At 44.1% G+C, this 18185-nt stretch overlaps 1 protein-coding gene across 4 annotated transcripts in view; it reads right to left on the bottom strand.

Moving 5' to 3' along the window:
• SERHL2 (serine hydrolase like 2) overlaps positions 1–18185 on the bottom strand; it is a 105894-nt gene that overhangs the window by 25386 nt on the left and 62323 nt on the right. For all 4 annotated transcript variants that reach the window (XM_083156613.1, XM_083156612.1, XM_083156609.1 and 1 more), the window contains 3 exons: positions 12438–12538; positions 6292–6371; positions 1569–1603 (listed from right to left, as the gene is read on the bottom strand). In XM_083156613.1, coding sequence (XP_083012739.1) covers positions 1569–1603; positions 6292–6371; positions 12438–12538 — 216 coding nt within the window. The remainder of the gene's footprint in view (positions 1–1568; positions 1604–6291; positions 6372–12437; positions 12539–18185) is intronic.

Consider the following 18185-nt stretch of genomic DNA (forward strand, 5'->3'; position numbering starts at 1 on the left):
TAATTGGCTTTCAACAAATTTAACCCTAGAATGTGTGTGTGTGTGTACATGTGGTAGGGAATATAGATTGTAAACTCCACTGGGCAGGGACTGATGTGAATGTTCAAATATTCTCTGTAAAGCGCTGCGGAATATGTATGCGCTATATAAGTAACTGTTAATTAATAAATAAATAAATATACATCTCCCTCTGCTGTTAAGAGAGGTAAAAATTGCAATATTGGTTCCATACACAGAGATTGGGCTGTACTATATAACAATGGATAGTTGCATATTCTTGATCTCATTCCAAGTATATTTTGCCACGGGAAACTGTGTGAGTTGTGATGCATCTATATTTTTATTGTGTAAGCTTCCTATAATTCTTTACTATTGAACATTTTGTATTTTTATTAAAATCATTTTTTTGCTAAAAATTATTTATTAACCCATTGAGTGTCAACATCTCTGTGAGAGAAGGTCAAAATATCCGCTAAAAATACCAGTGTCTTTGACATTTGTTATATAAATTCATATAAAAAATGTTCTGTAAAAATAGATTATATTTCCTATATAAGGTATTACAGGTCATTATGATGAATAAAAATGTTTGCTTGGCAATTTTCACATCTATTTTGACAAAATCACTCAAAGGCCAGTATTCAATGCCTCAGATTCGCCATAGTTTACAGCGAATCTGGCATTTATCCGGGCTAACGGCGAATTTTTCCTCTGAAAAAACGATTCTCCCTATTCAATGGAGACAATTCGCTGCAAGTGAACAGCGAATGTCTGCCGATTCGCTGTGTGCAATTCGCCGGTGGTTTTTAATGCTGAAATGGAAAACTGCTTTCTCCAGTGATTTTCGCCATTATTCACCATTTTGCATTCATCATCTTTTTTAGGTGAACTGGAATGTGATCTTTTGAAATAAAGGGGATTTTTTTTTTTGGTGTCAAAAAAATCTGAATTTTTTTTCTGTGAAGGGGCATGCTATTTTTATTTTCAGTAAATATGCAAGATCGGGACCAGTGAGTGCAGCGGCTCCCGAGTCCCTATCCCAGTCCCCTGCCAGCTCTCCGGGGGATCTCCCTGTGTACCTGCCAGCCCTCCTTCACCCCCACAGTGTCCGGCGCAGGCAGGGAGGCTACCATCTCCCTGCCTGCCACCCTCCCCCAGCTCCCTGCGGCATTCGCCGGGGGGGGGTGGGTTAAAATTCGCCGGCAGAGGCAGCGAGCCCCTGAGGTGTTGAATAGGGGGTGAGGGAGGGCTGGCAGCAAATGAACCAGCCCTCCAGAACCCGGCGATTGTGCAGCAAATACAAAACAGGATTCGCTGCTCAGCACGAATGAGGTCATTGAATACCTGCCAATGGGTTAAATATATATCTTTTATCTGATCCATGTGCATGAAGTGTAAGAGATGCACTATGATATTGACTTATGTAGTATCCATGTTAATATCAATTGGTATTATCATCTTCTTTTGATTAAAATAGTGCAGGCTTGTCTTATTGTAATATATTAGCGCAGAGAAATCCATTTCTTTTTAAATACACTGTATAATTTCAAATTTAGTACAGGTCTTACCACAGTAACCCTTATATCCCGGCTGAAAGTCACACCTATGGTAGAAAGGAAAATAGCAGCATTAATTATAACATGTTTGTATGTTTAATAGTAATTAGTTATTTTTAATTCACTAATTGGCATATAAAATAATCCTACACTACAGTGTTTTTCAGTAAAATACTGTGATTTAACATTTGTATGCAGATACACTCAGTCACACACAGGATATAGGCATGCGGCTTATCATTTTAAGCACCATAAGCTGTTTGTGCACTGTTTTACAAATATGACACATTGTAATGGTAAGATGCAAAGATACCGAGTCTCACGGAGTTCACGTGTTATGTGAAATGCGACTTGTAGCGCATGGGGTACAGGTTTTTAGGTAGACAGTGACTAGGTCGACAGTCAAAAGGTTGACCACTATCAGTCGACAGTCAAACGGTTGACACATCAAAAAAGGTTGACACAAGCAAATGGGCAACAAGCAAAAGGTCAATGTGAGACGCCATATAACTGTATCCTGTGCGCTCTTTTTTTAAATCATGAAAAACTCATGTCAACCTTTTGCTTGCGTCCATCTTTTGACTGTCAACCTTTTTCATGTGTCAACCTAATCACTGCATCCCACAGAGAATAGATGTATGTGGACACATTTGTATTTTCAATTGGATTATTGGCTATTGCAGTTGTTTTTGGGCTAAACACACTACTATGATCAGGCAAACGGACCAATAATGGCTGCACCACCACAGTGTGCGTGGACAGCATTACAATGTCGCTTATGTGACAGGAGGAATAATATTATAAGTAATCTGATGGACGGATATTTAGGTGGCTGTTTTTTTTCCCGCAAATCAGCAGACTCTCAGCCAAACTATATTATAAAGCAAAAAAATAATTGCAGGAACATTTACATTAAAAACATTTTTTTTTTTTTTCGCAAAAACGGCCGAAATCGCATGTTTTTCCATTTTCACATATTTAATGAGCTGCGAAAATGTGAAAAAAGTGCGATTTTGGCCAACAAATTTGACATTCTGGAAATGCGATGGCTGTTTTTCGCAGCACATCGCATCCAGATGTTTTCACATTGAAAAGTATACAAATCGCATATTTAATAGTATGCGATTTGTATAAATGTGTCTAAAATTCGCCCAAAAATCAGACCAGGTTCTGATGGGCGAATTAGCCAGAACCCTGCATAGATCATTGAGATCTGTGCATGGTTCTGTTGGAAAAAAAGGGTTAAACAGTTAAAAAAAAAAAAAAACTGCGCGGGGTCCCCCGCCAGAGCATAACCAGCCCCGGGCTCATTGAGCCGGTGCTGGTGACATAAAATCACGGTCCCCGACAAATAGGGGTCCCCTTGATTTAATGAAACCAGCACCAGGCTCAAGGTCCGGTGCTGGTTCTTGAAATGCAGGGGACCCCTAGTCATTTTGTCCCCCGTATTTTGGGAACCAGCGCCGGACCTTGAGCCTGTTGCTGGTTTCATTAAATCAAGGGGACCCCTATTTGTCGGGGACCGTGATTTTATGTCCCCAGCACCGTCTCAATGAGCCCGGGGCTGGTTATGCTCTGGCGGGGGACCCCGCGCAGTTTTTTTTTTTTTTTAAATTGCGATTTCCTGCAAATGTGCGATTTTCAGACCTGAAAATCGCACATTTTCAGGACTAAAGAAATCGCATCAAATCGCACCTATTCGCACTCATTGGGCCGTTTTTCGCATCTCATTAAATATGCGAAAAACGGCCCAATCTTGCGATTTTCAAAAGTGCGATTAGGTGCGATAAAAAACATGCAGATTTTACCGCAACACATAGAATGTCACCCTATATTTTCTCTGTGTGTGTGGTTTTTTTTAACATTATTCTTACAGGTGGACTACAAGTCCTACATGTTTGGACTTGGGGTTCCCCAAGTCCCAGCATGGGGGGGGAGACCTGCTGGGACTTTTAGTTCATCTGTAAAAAGCTATGGTTTTTTTGCACACTTTAACACTTATCAGCCCAGCGTCCACAGCACACGGATGCCAGGGACAGCCACGGTGAGCATGATACAGTCGGGGGACCTTATGTAAAAAGTGTCCCCCGGCTGTGGCATGACACTCCGGGCTGTAGGAGCCAGGTGATGGTTCCAAAATGCAGGGGATACACAGTTTTTTTGTCTCCCATATTTTTGGAACTAGGTCTGGCTTAATGAGCCCGGGGCTGGTTATGCTCAGGAGGGGGAACCCTATGCCATTTTTTTTTTTATATATAACTTTTACACAACAGAACTATGCATAGATTTTTGCGAAAATCACTTTGCCATTTATAGGGCTCTTTGCCCTCCTCTGTGATATGTATATGCCTCATCTCTACTATACTGCACATATATGTACTGTCAATCTATGGATAGCACATGTACAGTGCAATAAGCACACCCTCAATACCTCAATATTGACAAATTTGCTATTCTTTGTTTATATTTATATTTAGGAGTGTGTCATCTGCTGATCATAATGCATATTGGGATATCCATGATCCCCAAGACTTTTACACCCTATATTGTTTTCATACTTTCGCAGGCTACCGATTTGCAGTTTGAGTGGAGATAATATTATACATCTGCAATACTAAGCCTCATGTACTTGTCATTAACCCTTTGAGTGCCAAGGGAATTTGTCAAAATAGATGTGAAAATTGCCAAGCAAACCTTTTTATTAACCCTTTGAGTGCCAACTTTGCTGTGAGAGATCCTCAAAATATCAGTTTAAAATGCCAGCGTTGCTCACAGAAATTGGTCTTTTTTTGGAAGCAACATTTAACTAAATTTCAATTAATTGCCTTGGATGTATTTGTGTTTATCTGTACTAACAGAACAGTCGCTGTGAGTGATGCTGGCATTTTTAGCAGATATTTAGGATCGCTCACAGCAAACTTTGCTCATTATTGTATTCATATTAGTATCCAAAATAGATTTTTACAAATTCACAGGCTACTAAATTACAGCTACAGGTTGAGTGTCCCTTATTCTTATATCCAAAAACCAAAATATTCTGAAAGCCCTGGTTTTTCAGAATATTTCTTGCCTTTTTTGTTTGTTTGTTTTTTCCCCCCTGACCCTTTTTTCATACTTACCTTGTCCCCCGGCGTCCACGGCGGGCTTCAGGATCCTCTTCAGGGGCATCTTCAGTCCCAGGGGTGCATTGCGCAAGTGTGCCGGTGACATCCCCGGCGCGCTCGTGCACTTGCACAATGCACCCCTGGGACCACTGAAGAGGATCCTGAAGGCCTCCGTGGATGCTGTGGACGCTGGGGGACCATCGGGGCACCACCAGGGGACCAGGTAAGTATATAAAAAAAATATATTCCAAAAAACAGAAAAATCCCTTATCCAAAATGTTTTTGGTCCCAAGCATTTTGGATAAGGGATACTCAACCTGTATATATTTTCCAGCAATTTTGGCATTTATCAGCCCATAGATCATAACAGGCTCACAAACCTAATTATATGAATTTTGTTTGTTTGTATTGTTTTGTGTTCCTGCAACTGCCTTAAGCTCCGTACAGGGGGAGCGCTCCCGGCAACAGTTGCCTCGTACACACGCTCAGCGACCGTATCCCCGGCGATAAATCACACTGTGTGTATGGGGCTATAGGTGGGAAAAGTTTCCTTAGGGGAAACTTGGATCCCCAAGTTGTTGGGCAGAATGTAAAGGGGGAGGACTTTCCAAGGTCCCTGTCATAGTAAGGAGCTCAAGGGGTAAGAGTCCCTAAACCCAGGGGGACCCATAAAAAAGCTCTTGCAGCAACAATCAGGGTGCAGTGTCCCAGAGAGAGCTGAGCAGTGAGGGAAGACTTCAAAGTCTTCAGCTTTGAAGTCTTCTAGAGGGAAGACTTCAAAGCTGATTGCTGAGGGGAGTGAAGTCTTGGAAAAGCAGTGCCTAGGAGGAGAGCCTGAGCAGCAGTGTCTGGAAAAGCTGAGCTGAGTAGTGCCTAGGAAGCTGACTGGAAGATTAGGGACCCTGGGAATACTGAGAAAGAGACTGCCTGGAGACTGTCCTGCTGGTCCCTAAGAAGAGGCTCATGGAGAACCATAGCCGGACAGATGAGTGCATGGACCAGAGAGAGAGGTGAAGAGACAGGTTCAGAATGATTTCTCAACATTGATACCTGTAAGCAATAACAGACAGTCAAAATATAGACATGTTCAAAATGCAGACATTCATTATTCTGGCATGGCCGACCATCAAATGATTTCTCCTGCTGCGAGCACGTGTTGGGATGTCGCATGGTTGCGAGAGAAATACGGTGGCAGGTATTTTCTGAGCTTCGCAGCTTACCGAGTCAATCAGAATGACTCCTGCATGTATACAGATTGGAAGAAATCTATGCAGCTGCACCATTCCTTTAAATAAATTTACTGAAACAGCTAGCATCACTATCAGCATGCACTGTCACCAGTCCTAAACTCCAATGTTCATAACAAATGGCCTATAATGTGAATTCTGTTTAAAACTCTGTTTGTACTTATATTTTCTATTAGTTACCTGGGATAGCTGAAAAACAAAATGTTAACGAATATGAACTTAATAGATTTTGTATCCGTAATTAGAAGATTGGCATGAAGCAAGACTAAAACTTAAACCACAGAAAATACTCAGAATTAGTAAAGTGTTAATATTATGTAATAGTGAGCAGAGTATTTAATCTGTTTTATAAAATCTATAAACACAGGCAATGTATATAGTTACCTCCAGGCACAGATTTTGTCCCACGTTGCAGGAGTACTTTGGCAGTCTCAGGATTCAGTGATGGATTACCATCTAATAACCTGCATAAAACACAATCAACCTGAAGCTCAAACCAATATTGGGGATCAGCTATTTATAATTAAATATACTACAATGAAACATTTGCAGCAATTAATTAATTTGAAGTACTTCTGTGGAACAGCATTTCCCAATTTCTTTAATTGGGCCACTACCCGAGGGCAGCTATTATCATGATTTTAGCCTATTTTCCAGCCAAAAAAATTTACACATTTTCAGGTCATAAAATATGGGATCTGGTATTCTCAATCCTGTGTGTTATCACGGCTCCAAGGGTTTCTTAATGTATGATTGCCATCACCTGTGGTGAGCTAGTTCAGTGATAAGAAATGTGTTTAACCACAAGTGAATGCAATCCTACATTACCAGGGAAGTCCAGGAACAGAGCATTTTCTCCCTCATGGAGAGGGTCAGGTAGGCAAGAATGGATAACTTGCAGCATAATGTCTAATAGGTGCCGGTCATTTGAGTTAATTGGATAGCCCCGGAGAACCTAATAGCAGTGGTAAATCACTGCTGCTAAAAATATATTGGAGCCGATTCTGGTTCACACGCAGTGAACCGAATTCGGCCCCTACACGGATGGTCTGGGTTTGCCCCATACTTGCCTTCCTGACCCTCTCCATGAGGGAGAAAATGCTCTGCTCCTGGGATTCCCTGGTAATGTATGATTTCCATGCCAATGCACCATTCTGCCTTTATCACCTGCCCAGTATCATTGCAGACCGCTCCACACCACTGTTACCCGCCAGTTCTCTCCATGGACAGCACCATGACACTTCCTGGTTCTGCTCCAGCACTACAGGCAGGAGACCGAATCCAATCAGATTTCCACTCCAGCCAATCAGCACTGAGCAAGAGGTATAAAGCCCAGCTCCAGGCACTGGTAGTTGGCAGTGCTTTATTGTCTATCAGCGTGTAAAGAGCTCCTGCCTTACTTAGCTCCTTAAAGACACAGTGCAGTTACCAACCCTAGCATGTCCTGACTCTGATACCATCTGGCTATTCTGCTTTGCTGGAAACCCCAGCTTCCAGCTATCCAACTAACCAGCACTGCTGGTGTTCCCAGCTATCCAGCTAAACTGCACTGCTGGTGTTCCCAGCCTCAAGCTATCCAGCTATCCTGTCCTGCTGGTGCATACAGTCTCAAGCCATTCTCAGCCTCTTCTCTTAGTGCTATGGTGACTGCTTCTAGCGAGGGGCCGCGACCAGCTGATCAGACGCAGAAAAGTCCAAACCGCCTTGCGAAGGTCTTTGGTAAATACCGCTGATCAGTTAGACTCTGCGTCCTTGTCAAGGAGTTTAGCCAATACTGACATTCTGCTAAGTTGATCCAGTCTTCCTGCAGTGCTGGAGTCCCCAGCTCCAGTCATCTGGAAATCCTGCTCTGCTGATATCCAGCTTCATGTCTTCCAGTCTTCCTGCAGTGCTGGCATCCACAGTTGAAGTCATCTGGAAATCCTGCTCTGCTGATAACCAGCTTCACGTCTTCCAGTCTTCCTGCAGTGCTGGTAGCCCCAGCTCAAGTCATCTGGAAATCCTAGTTTGCTGATATCTAGCTTCACGTCTTCCAGTCTTCCTGCAGTGCTGGTGTCCCCAGCTCCATTCATCTGGAAATCCTCATCTGCTGATATCCAGCTTCACGTCTTCCAGTCTTCCTGCAGTGCTGGCATTCCCAGCTCAAGTCATCTGGAATCCTGCTACACTGATATCCAGCTTCCCCACTTCCAGATATCCTGCTCTGCTGGTATTCCCAGCTTCATGTCGTTATAGCCATAGACTTAACCTGTCCCATCTTATATTAAACCCACTAGTTTCTATCGTCGCTACCCCAGCCCACTGGTAGCTTGTCCTCATCCAGGTTCACAACTGACCTTAGCCGTGACAGTAAGCACTGACCCAATGGATCTGGCAGGCAAGCGCCAGTGCTTGAGCCGTTGAACTACAAACTGTAGTGGCACGTCTGGAGGGTCTGAAAGGTACGCAGGTAAAGGTTTCCAAGAACTTTCTGCACATCAAGATGGACTCCAAGCATCTATGGCTACACCTTCATCCCAGTCTATTCAACCTGAGGAGTCTAAATCTTCAGCATCCTTCTTCAAGGCAATTCGCCTTTCAACACCAGAAAAATTTGACGGAAATCCTAAGATTTGAATAGGATCCCTAAACCTCTGTCATGTACACTTCACGCTTCTTCCAGAGAAATTTCCCACTTCCAAGTCCAATGTGGCTTTTATTGTCTCTCTTCTGTCCAGTAAGGCCCTCGGGTTGGTGTCCCCAGCCTCAAGCTATCTGGCTATCCTGTCTTGATGGTGTATGCAGTCTCAAGCCATTCTCAGTTTCAGCCTCAGCCTTTTAACTTTACGGTGAGTGCTTCTAGCGAGGGGCCGCGACCTGCTGATCAGATGCATCTAAGTACAAACCTCCTTGTGGAGGTCCCCAGAGAATACCGCTGATCAGTTATACTCCACACCCTTGTGGAGTTTAGCCAATACTCATGTTCTGCTAAGTTGATTCAGTCTTCCTGCAGTGCTGGTGTCCCCAGCTGAAGTCATCTGGAAATCCTGCTCTGCTGATATCCAGCTTCATGTCTTCCAGTCATGCTGGTATCCCCACCTCAAGTCATCTGGAAATCCTGCTCTGCTGATATCCAGCTTCACTCCTTCCAGTATTCCTGGCATCCCCATCTCGTCATCTGGAATCTTGCATCCACTGATATCCAGCTTACCTCTTCCAGATATCCTGCTCTTAACATGATCTTATCTTATGAGCAAGTCCTATATTAAACCCGCTAGTTTCTGTCCTCACTACCCCAGTCCACTGGCAGCTCGTCCTCGTCTGGGTTCACAACTGACCTTAGCTGTGACAGAAACTAGATACCACCTTTGGAAGGAATTGAGGAGTCATCCAAAATGGCACAGAGGAGTCATCCAAAATGGCACCGAGAACTTTTCTTGCTGAAGTGATGGCTACCAGAAACACCACATTCCAAGTTAGAAATTTCCAATGAGTATCCTGTAAAGAATCAAATGGTGGATCTGTCAGAACATTCGGTACTTGTGAGTTATCCGGGCGTCCGATTTTTTGATTGTATGCCTTAAGTTAAGGCATACAATCAGATGCGATGCGATACGATATCGCATCGCATCGCATCGCATGCGACCATCGGATGCGATGACCCGATTTTTCCATAGGAATCAATGTTAAAATGGACTGAGTCCATTTTAACATGGAATTCAATGGGAAAAAGGGGTCCTTTTCATACCCCTACTATCCAAGTGGGCATGGAGTTAAATATAAACCTGTGGCGAGCGTAGCGAGCCACCGAGCCCGAAGCGTGGCGAGCGAAGCGAGCCCCGCGAGTGGACGGTATTCCGTGTCCCCTCGCGGGGCTCGCTACGCTCGCCACGCTTCGGGCTCGGTGGCTCGCTACGCTCGCCACAGGTTTATATCCAACTCCATGCCCACTTGGATAGTAGGGGTATGAAAAGGACCCCTTTTTCCCATTGAATTCCATGTTAAAATGGACTCAGTCCATTTTAACATTGATTCCTATGGAAAAATCGGGTCATCGCATCGCATCGCATCGCATCGCATCCGATGGTCGCATGCGATGCGATGCGATGTCCCGATCCGACCCGATTTTAAAATCGGACGCCCGGATAACTCACAAGTACCGAACATTCAATTCTAGGTTAAGTTCTGATGTGTCATGGTATTAAGGGTAATCTCACTGTCTGACCACATCACTTACCAATCCACTGTTGTGCTCTGCACCGCAGAATGGCGACTGGAATAGTTTGGCAAGATGTCACTGTGTCTGTTCCCTGTATGGTAGCATATCACTCGGCATTGTTTACAAGCCATACTGGACATGTGCACCGACATGACACCTCTGATCAGCTGACCATTGCTCACCTGTCCAGTAGTCCCAGTGAGCCTAGGTATGATCACATGACACAAGTAGAACCAGATGAGCCCGCTTCCTGGTCCTGCTCTAATTACAGCTGCAATCAGAAGTCAATCATCAGGCACTCAGGGGGATTCCCAGACACCTCCAGTGCCTTGAACAACTTGTTACTTCCTGTGTTTGTTCCAGGATGCTTCCAATACCACCTACTTGGACTCTGCTGTAGTAGCTACTGGTTATTCTTCTGCTGCCTGGGCAGAGGGGCTTCATGGTGAACACCACCAACAGATTTAGACTCTGTGCCCTTGTTAGGGTATTTGCCAACATCCGATTCACCTGTGCTCTCTATGTCTCGCTGTCCTCGCTAAATATATGCACCATTATATTAAGCCTCCACTGTTCAGCTATCCATCCCAGTCCACTGACCCACGTCATTCACAGTCAGAAACACAGCACCCCTGGATCTGAAACCATGGCACCAAAGGTGAGTGAAAAACTGTCCTTACTTTTACGATGCCTGAACAAATTATATACTTATTGCTGGCAATATTCCTGTCCAGGATTGCACTTAGTGCTGAGATTTGTACTTTCAGGGAACTAGAGGATAAACCTTTCTCCAGGCCTGTCTGTAAAAAGTAAAGTATTGTCTGATTCAGGTTTTTCTTACTCTCATTGCACCAACAGACATAGTTTTTCCAAATTTGATAATACAAATTCCTGGATTTGAGCAGGGTTGTTATCACGTTCTAAGATAAAACCAGTTGCTCTAGATTTCTGACTATGCCATGCTGTAAAGTTTCATGATCCTGGTGAAGGCCGACATAATTTACCTTGTTTTAGATAGTCAGGAGCTGCTGGAAATTTCCAGGGCCTGCGCACAGATAACTGCAGGACTTTTGGGAACCAAGGCCATCTCGGACAGTATGGGAGGATCGCTATAGCAGTAGCCTTCTCCTTCTCTATCTTCCTCAGAGTTTTTGGAATCAGAGGAAATGGAGAAAACACATACGCCAGGGATATTTCCCATATGACTGTAAGAGCATCCACTTGTGCCGCTTGGGGTTCTCGGTACCTGGAAAAAAGGTTGGAACCTTCCTGTTGCATGCTGTTGCCATTAGATCTACTTATGGCACTCCCCACTTTTGCACTATCGTTCTGAAAACTTGATGGCTCAGTTTCCATTCTTTTTGGTGAATTGTATGTCTGCTTAAGAAATCTGCCACACTGTTTTCTTTCATACGTAGCTATAAACACTGTAGTGATATTTACCACTTCCAGCATGAAGAGCTAGCGTCTCTAGTCACCACTACCTGCTGGGCTATTGCAAAAGTTTTTCCATGCTCCAGTCTGTGGCTGTTCATCCACCACCGTGCATGGAATCTTAGAAATTTCTGAGGACCTTCGTAAATGGGGATATGAAGGCATGTGTCCTTCAGGTCTATTAACCCCTTAAGTCAGGGCTGGGCAACACCGGCCCTCCAGATGTTAATGAACTACACATCCCAGGATGCATTGCATTAGTTTTGCTATGTGGCCATGCTGAAACTGATGCAAGGCATGCTGGGATGTGTAGTTATTCAACATCTGGAGGGCCGGTGTTGCCCAGCCCTGCCTTAAGTGGTGAGTTTGTTGTTGTCATGTCAAACATTCCAGAGTGTGTTTTTTTTGTTGGGTGGATGGGTGGATCATGTATATGCATTTTACAATGGCATTGTTTAATCATCTCAAGAAAACAATAAAGCTTGTACACCAGGAAAGTGCAATACTTGCGCATGTAAATAATATTTGGCAAATATATTTCCTATAATATTACATATAATATTACAAATTTCTGGGCTCAATGATGACTAATAAGAAACCAAGAGCACACATCACATCTCAAGATGTATACAATTTTCAATATTGGCAAATACAAGCATTTTATTGTATGCACGCTTCTTATGAACAATGGACACCCAATATAGTTTCAACTGTTCATAAGTCCCTGGATGAACAAGTATTTACTGATTTTATGGACCACTTGCTTCAATGGGTCCTAAAAGAAATAACCTTTTTAAATAATATACCTAATTATTAACACAGTACCACAGTAAAATAAATAATCACTTTGAAATGTATATATATTACAGCAAATGTAAAAAAATCCACTGATACAGACCTCTGCAAGGCTCCTTCAGGTGTATAAACCTTTTCTCCATTTACACCCTCTAAACGAGAATAGTGGAGAATCGCCTTCTTTAGGTGGCTTATAAGCAAGTCCTAAAAAGAAAAGTTATAATGTAAAAAAACATATTACATAACAATGCAGGACAAGTATGTGGTTTATAAACATTGCTGCAATAGTGGTCATAGCACTCACATAATCAGTAGCACCTGTGCTCTCCTGATATACAGTAAGTGTTTCCAGGGCAGAGGGTAAATGATTGGTGATGAAGGTTGATGGTGAATTAGCATTTGATGTTGAAAACCCTGCGAGTGTATATGCTGATTTGACAAAATTGAGAAAAAGACTGGTTGAACTAGAGCTTCACGACCTAACCTTGTCTAGGTATCATAAAGACAAACTAATCCCGCGAGGATTCAGGATTCGCAATCAACCAACCATTGGGCGCAGTAATCCTGACTTTTGCAGACAATGGTGCATTATTCTTAATCAATGCATCCTAGACCTTATTGTCTTAGTAGTGAATACAGAGAAATCTGTTTTACAGAATGAAATTAAAGAATGTGAATCTGGAGGTTTGGATGTATTGCAGTCAAATGAGGGTGGTGATTGGATAAACAAATTGACTGAAGCAATTGATAACTTTAAAACTGAATTACTTTCCTTCAAAAAATCCAAATATAGAAAAGTTTGAGAGGACAATAAAAAGTTAAGAGTGTATCCTTGGTTGAATAAACAAAATACAGGTCGGGCCTTGAAGGCCAACACAGTGTGCTAGGCGGAGGTTTGATAGAAGTTTTACTGACGTTGAATCTCACACCTCAGAGCTAATCTGACCAATCAAGCAGCACAAGGAGACCTTTTTTGTGAGCACGTGCATACGCGCAGCAGGAACAAAACTTCCTAAAACCCTGTAGGAGAGGGGGACATAGGAAGGCAGGCTGCAGCTGGTCAACCGGAAATAGTGATATTCAATTTATCTACATATTCACCTACAATTGATGAAATGGCTGTTCTGTCTAGGGGCTCACATTTGTACAAACACACAGACAAAAACCTATTGATTTTGAAATTGAGCTCTATAAATTCCATAGACAGCTACATTTAATGGATTATTATACTAGAAAGGGTGAACATGCACCGACCTATGCCTCCACCTGCCTTTAAACCCAAGAGTACATTCAACCCACCAACAGTGAACCCCTCTAGTGATACATTTTGTAGAGTTATCAAACATGAGTTACTGCCCAAACTTAATGGGAAAAAACAACAGTTTTTCTCTAATATAACCAAGGCTGAAACCTTAGCAATGATCTCACTACATGATAATAGGAATATCATCATCCACCCTGCCCATAAAGGTGGGGTAATAGTGTTACTTAATCGGTCCGATTAAATTGCTGAGGTCATGCGGTAGTTTCAGGACACCTCATGTTATAAACAACTTGCCCACTGGTTCTTATAAGAAAGAGATCGATAGTATTATTGATATGGGTTTCACCAATGGATGGGTGGAGAAACACAGAGCTAGTTTTCTAAAACAGGACTTTGCCAAAACACCTTTGTTATGCATACTACCTAAGGTCCACAAGAGACCAATCATATCAGCTATGGACTCATTAGGACAACCTTTGATTTTCATCTACAGCCGGTAGTGCAAAATACTCCATATTTCATCAGATACACTACAGATTTCCTTATTAAATTGAAAGATTTTGGTCTGCCTCCCCCTCATTGCCTCTTGGTGACTCTTGATGTTGGGAGCTTGTATACCAACATCACCAATACTGAGGGTATTGCTCCAACTCGCAAAGCTATCACCAAAAGCTGGATATATAAAGTACAGCCTGTTAAATACTTAGTACAACTGATGCACTTGATATATATATAAAAAAAAGTTATTTAATAATGTGTTCTACTTGCAGTGCACAGGTATGAGTAAAACAAAGATATACTGTATCCAGCAAACTATCCTCAGCACTTAAACAAGACCATCCTATGTGCCCTGTTTTCTTTACTGTCCCCAAGATCCACAAAAACTTGGAACAACCTCCTGGCCGCCCGATCATATAGGCGAGAAATTTATTATATCACCCTATCTCGGTAGTTTTGGACGGGTGTAGTATAGGTTTCCGACAGTCGGGATCCTGACAGTCATTAGCCCGATGCCGGAATCCCAACTGCCCGGACTCAGACAGCATGGTGAGTGCAACAAAGCCCCTTGTGGGCTCGCTGCACTCGCCACACTGCACTCGCCACGCTGCGGGCACGGTGGCTCGCTATGCTCGCCACCTATTCTATTCTCCCTCTATGGGGGTCCTGGATCACCATGAGGGAAAATAGCGGGTGGCCGTTGGGCACCTGTCTGTCGGCGTTTTGACAGTCGGGATCCCGACGTCAGGTAAATGACTGTCGGGATCCCGACTGGCACCCGTTTTGGACAGCATGCTACAGCCTCTTATACGAAGACAAGAGGGATACATCAAAGATACCACTAGATTTTTGAATAAACAACATAACATTCCATAAACAGCAGTTGCGGCACTAGGTCTTGCGGTAAGATGCAAGAAAAAAGGGATTTTTGTAAGAACTTACCGTTCGAATCCCTTTCTCTGATATGGTCCTGGTGACACAGCTTCACATTGGGATGTAGGAGGGTCCGCAGGAGCCAGGCACCTATCCTAAAGCTTTTGGAGGGTAGGCTCCTCCCCTACTGCATCCCAGACTCCTCAGTTCAATCTTTCAAAGCCACTGGAATACATTAACTCAGTACAACGCCTGCACATATTATATGCACGTTTTTAAATTTAACTTTTTCAACTAAGTATAACATGAAACATCATGAACACTGGCATACTTACTGAGCGTAAGGGAGGGATCGCTGTGTCACCAGGACCATATCAGAGAAAGGGATTCGAACGGTAAGTTCTTACAAAAATCCCTTTTTCTCTTTCAATGGTCCTGGTGACACAGCTTCACATTGGGACGTTCCAGAGCCGGTCCTTTTGGGTGGGTACGCTCAGGTCTGCAGATTTCATCACTGCTCGCCCGAATGATGCGTCCACCGACGCGAACTCATGGAACCCATCGGATTTGGCAAAAGTATGAACAGATGACCAAGTGGCAGCCCTGCAAAACCTGCTCAGCTGTTGCCCCATGTCGAACCGCCCAAGAGGTGGTGACTGATCTGGTGGTATGCGCATTAATCCTGGCTGGCACAGGCCTACCAACTTTAGTATATGCAAACGCTATAATAGAGCGCAACCACCTAGCAACGGTCTGCTTAGAAGCAGGCCAACCATTATTATGTACATCATACAAAACAAGCAAAGTATCAGTCTTTCTGACACTTTTAACTCTGTCCACATAAATGCGCAAGGCGCGCACAACATCCAAATTCCTCAATTTTTCCCTTTTCCTTGAACCCTCTGGGGGTTGAAACAGGCAGAACTAACTCCTGATTTAGATGAAAAGCAGAGACTACTTTTGGTAAAAATTGGGGTACTGTCCGAAGGACAGCCCTATCATCATGAAATATAAGGAAGGGAGCCTTGCAGGACAAGGCTCCCAACTCCGATACTCTTTTTGCAGACGCCACTGCCAACAAAAATACCAGTTTCCATGTAAGGAATCTAAGGTCAGCCGACCGTAATGTTCAAAAGGTGCCTTTTGAAGGCACTCCAGAACCAGAGATAAATCCCATGGTGCTACTGGTTGCTTGTAGGGAGGTTTCAATCGAGACACCCACTGCAGGAAGTTCTGTACTTCCGTTAACAATGCAATCCTTCTTTGGAAGTAAATTGACAAGGCCGAGATCTGTACTTTGAGTGACTGAAGGCTTAACCCGGAGGAAAAGCCCACCTGCAAAACCTCCAACAATTTTGCCAATTTAAAGCGTGATGCGTATGACTTCTGTCTTTCACACCATCGAATATAGGTCTTCCAGACCCTATAATCATTTGCAGAAGACACTGACTTTATGGCTTTAATCATTGTGTTAATCACTGCCTCTGAGAATCCATTATTCCTCAAAATGGCGGTTTCAACAACCAGGCCATCAAAATTAATCGAGCTGAATCCAGATGGTTGGACGGTCCTTGTTTTAGAAGGTCTGACCTCAGAGGTAGACGCCACGAGTCCACAGACAATCTCTGAAGCCTCGAGTACCAGGACCTCCTTGGCCAATCTGGGGCCACTAAAATCACTGGAATTGCCTGGGCCTGTATCCTTTTCAACACTCTCGCCAGGATTGGGACTAGCGGAAAAACATAAAGAAGATTCCCCTCCCAGGGGATAGTCATGGCATCCACTGCTTCTGCCAGTGGGTCCCTCGTCCTGGTCTAAAACCTGGGCACCTGATGGTTGAATCTGGATGCTATCAGGTCCACATCCGGGGTTCCCCACTTCAAGGTAATTTGATGAAATATCTGAGGATTTTGGCTCCATTCCCCATCCTTCAGCTCCTCCCTGCTCAGGAAGTCTTCCTCTATATTCTCCACTCCTGGTATGAATATAGCTGATAAGGCTGGAACATTCTGTTCTGCCCACAAGAGGATTCTGGACACCTCCCACCTGGCCAGTTTGCTGCGTGTGCCTCCCTGGTGATTCAGATACGCCACAGCTGTGGCGTTGTCGGTCTGAATCCTTAAAGGGAGCCTCTGTAACCTGTCTCCCGCTAGAGAAATCACTTTCCACACAGCTCTTAGTTCCAAGATGTTGATCGGTAAGGCAGATTCCTCTGGAGTCCACAAGCCCTGCAGACGCAGGTCCAAGACTACTGCCCCCCCAGCCCCTGAGACTGGCGTCGGTAGTGACTACCAGCCAGCTCCAGGACTGCAGTGACCGACCCCCTGAAGGGAGTCCACGTCTGTCCACCATTTCAGGGAGGCTCGAGTTTCCGAAGACAGCACTATCTGTTCGGATTTCATGGTCTGTGTGTTTTCTGACCAAGCCGTCAAAAAGTTTCACTGGAACACCCGAGAGTGGAACCTGGCAAACTGCCGCGTCTCGAAAGACGCCACCATCTTCCCCAGCAGCTAGAGGCACCTCCATATTGATGTGCTCCGAGAGCTGAGAATCTCCTGGACTAAGGCAACCAGATCCCTGGCCTTTGCCTCCGGTAAAAATACCCGATGTAGATGGGTAACCAGAATGACCCCCAAGAATTGGAGTCTCTGTGACGGCACCAACTGAGACTTTTGTAAGTTTAAAAGCCAGCCGTGAGCCTGCAAAAAACCCGATGGCTTCTGCCAAGTGACTCCTCAACATGTCTGCTGACTCCGCTCTGAACAGCAGGTCGTCCAAATATGGGATCACCGTGATTCCCCTCAGTCGAAGCACAGCCCCCATTACAGACATTATCTTGGTGAATACCCTTGGTGCTGTGGCCAGGCAGAAGGGCAACGCCTGGAATTGCAAGTGCATGGTCTCCTATCTCAAACCTCAATAGAGCCTGATGTCCTGGGTGAACAGGAACATGAAGGTACGCGTCCTGGACATCCATGGACGCCAAAAATTCTCCCTGGTCCAGGCTTAACAGCACTGACCGTAGAGACTCCATTTTGAAATGGTCTACCCACAAATGGATAATTAACGACTTTAAATTGAGAATCGGTCTGAAAGAATCTGGTTTGGACACCTTTTTCCACTCCGCTCTGGGGACCGGGATCACCACACCCTTCTCTAAAAGAGAATGAGCCGCTCCCAAGGGAGCTGTACGGAGCCGAGCCTCCTTTGGTATTG

This window comes from Crinia signifera, chromosome 8 (assembly GCF_055691185.1).
Source record: "Crinia signifera chromosome 8, ASM5569118v1, whole genome shotgun sequence".
Taxonomy (NCBI): Eukaryota; Metazoa; Chordata; class Amphibia; order Anura; family Myobatrachidae; genus Crinia; species Crinia signifera.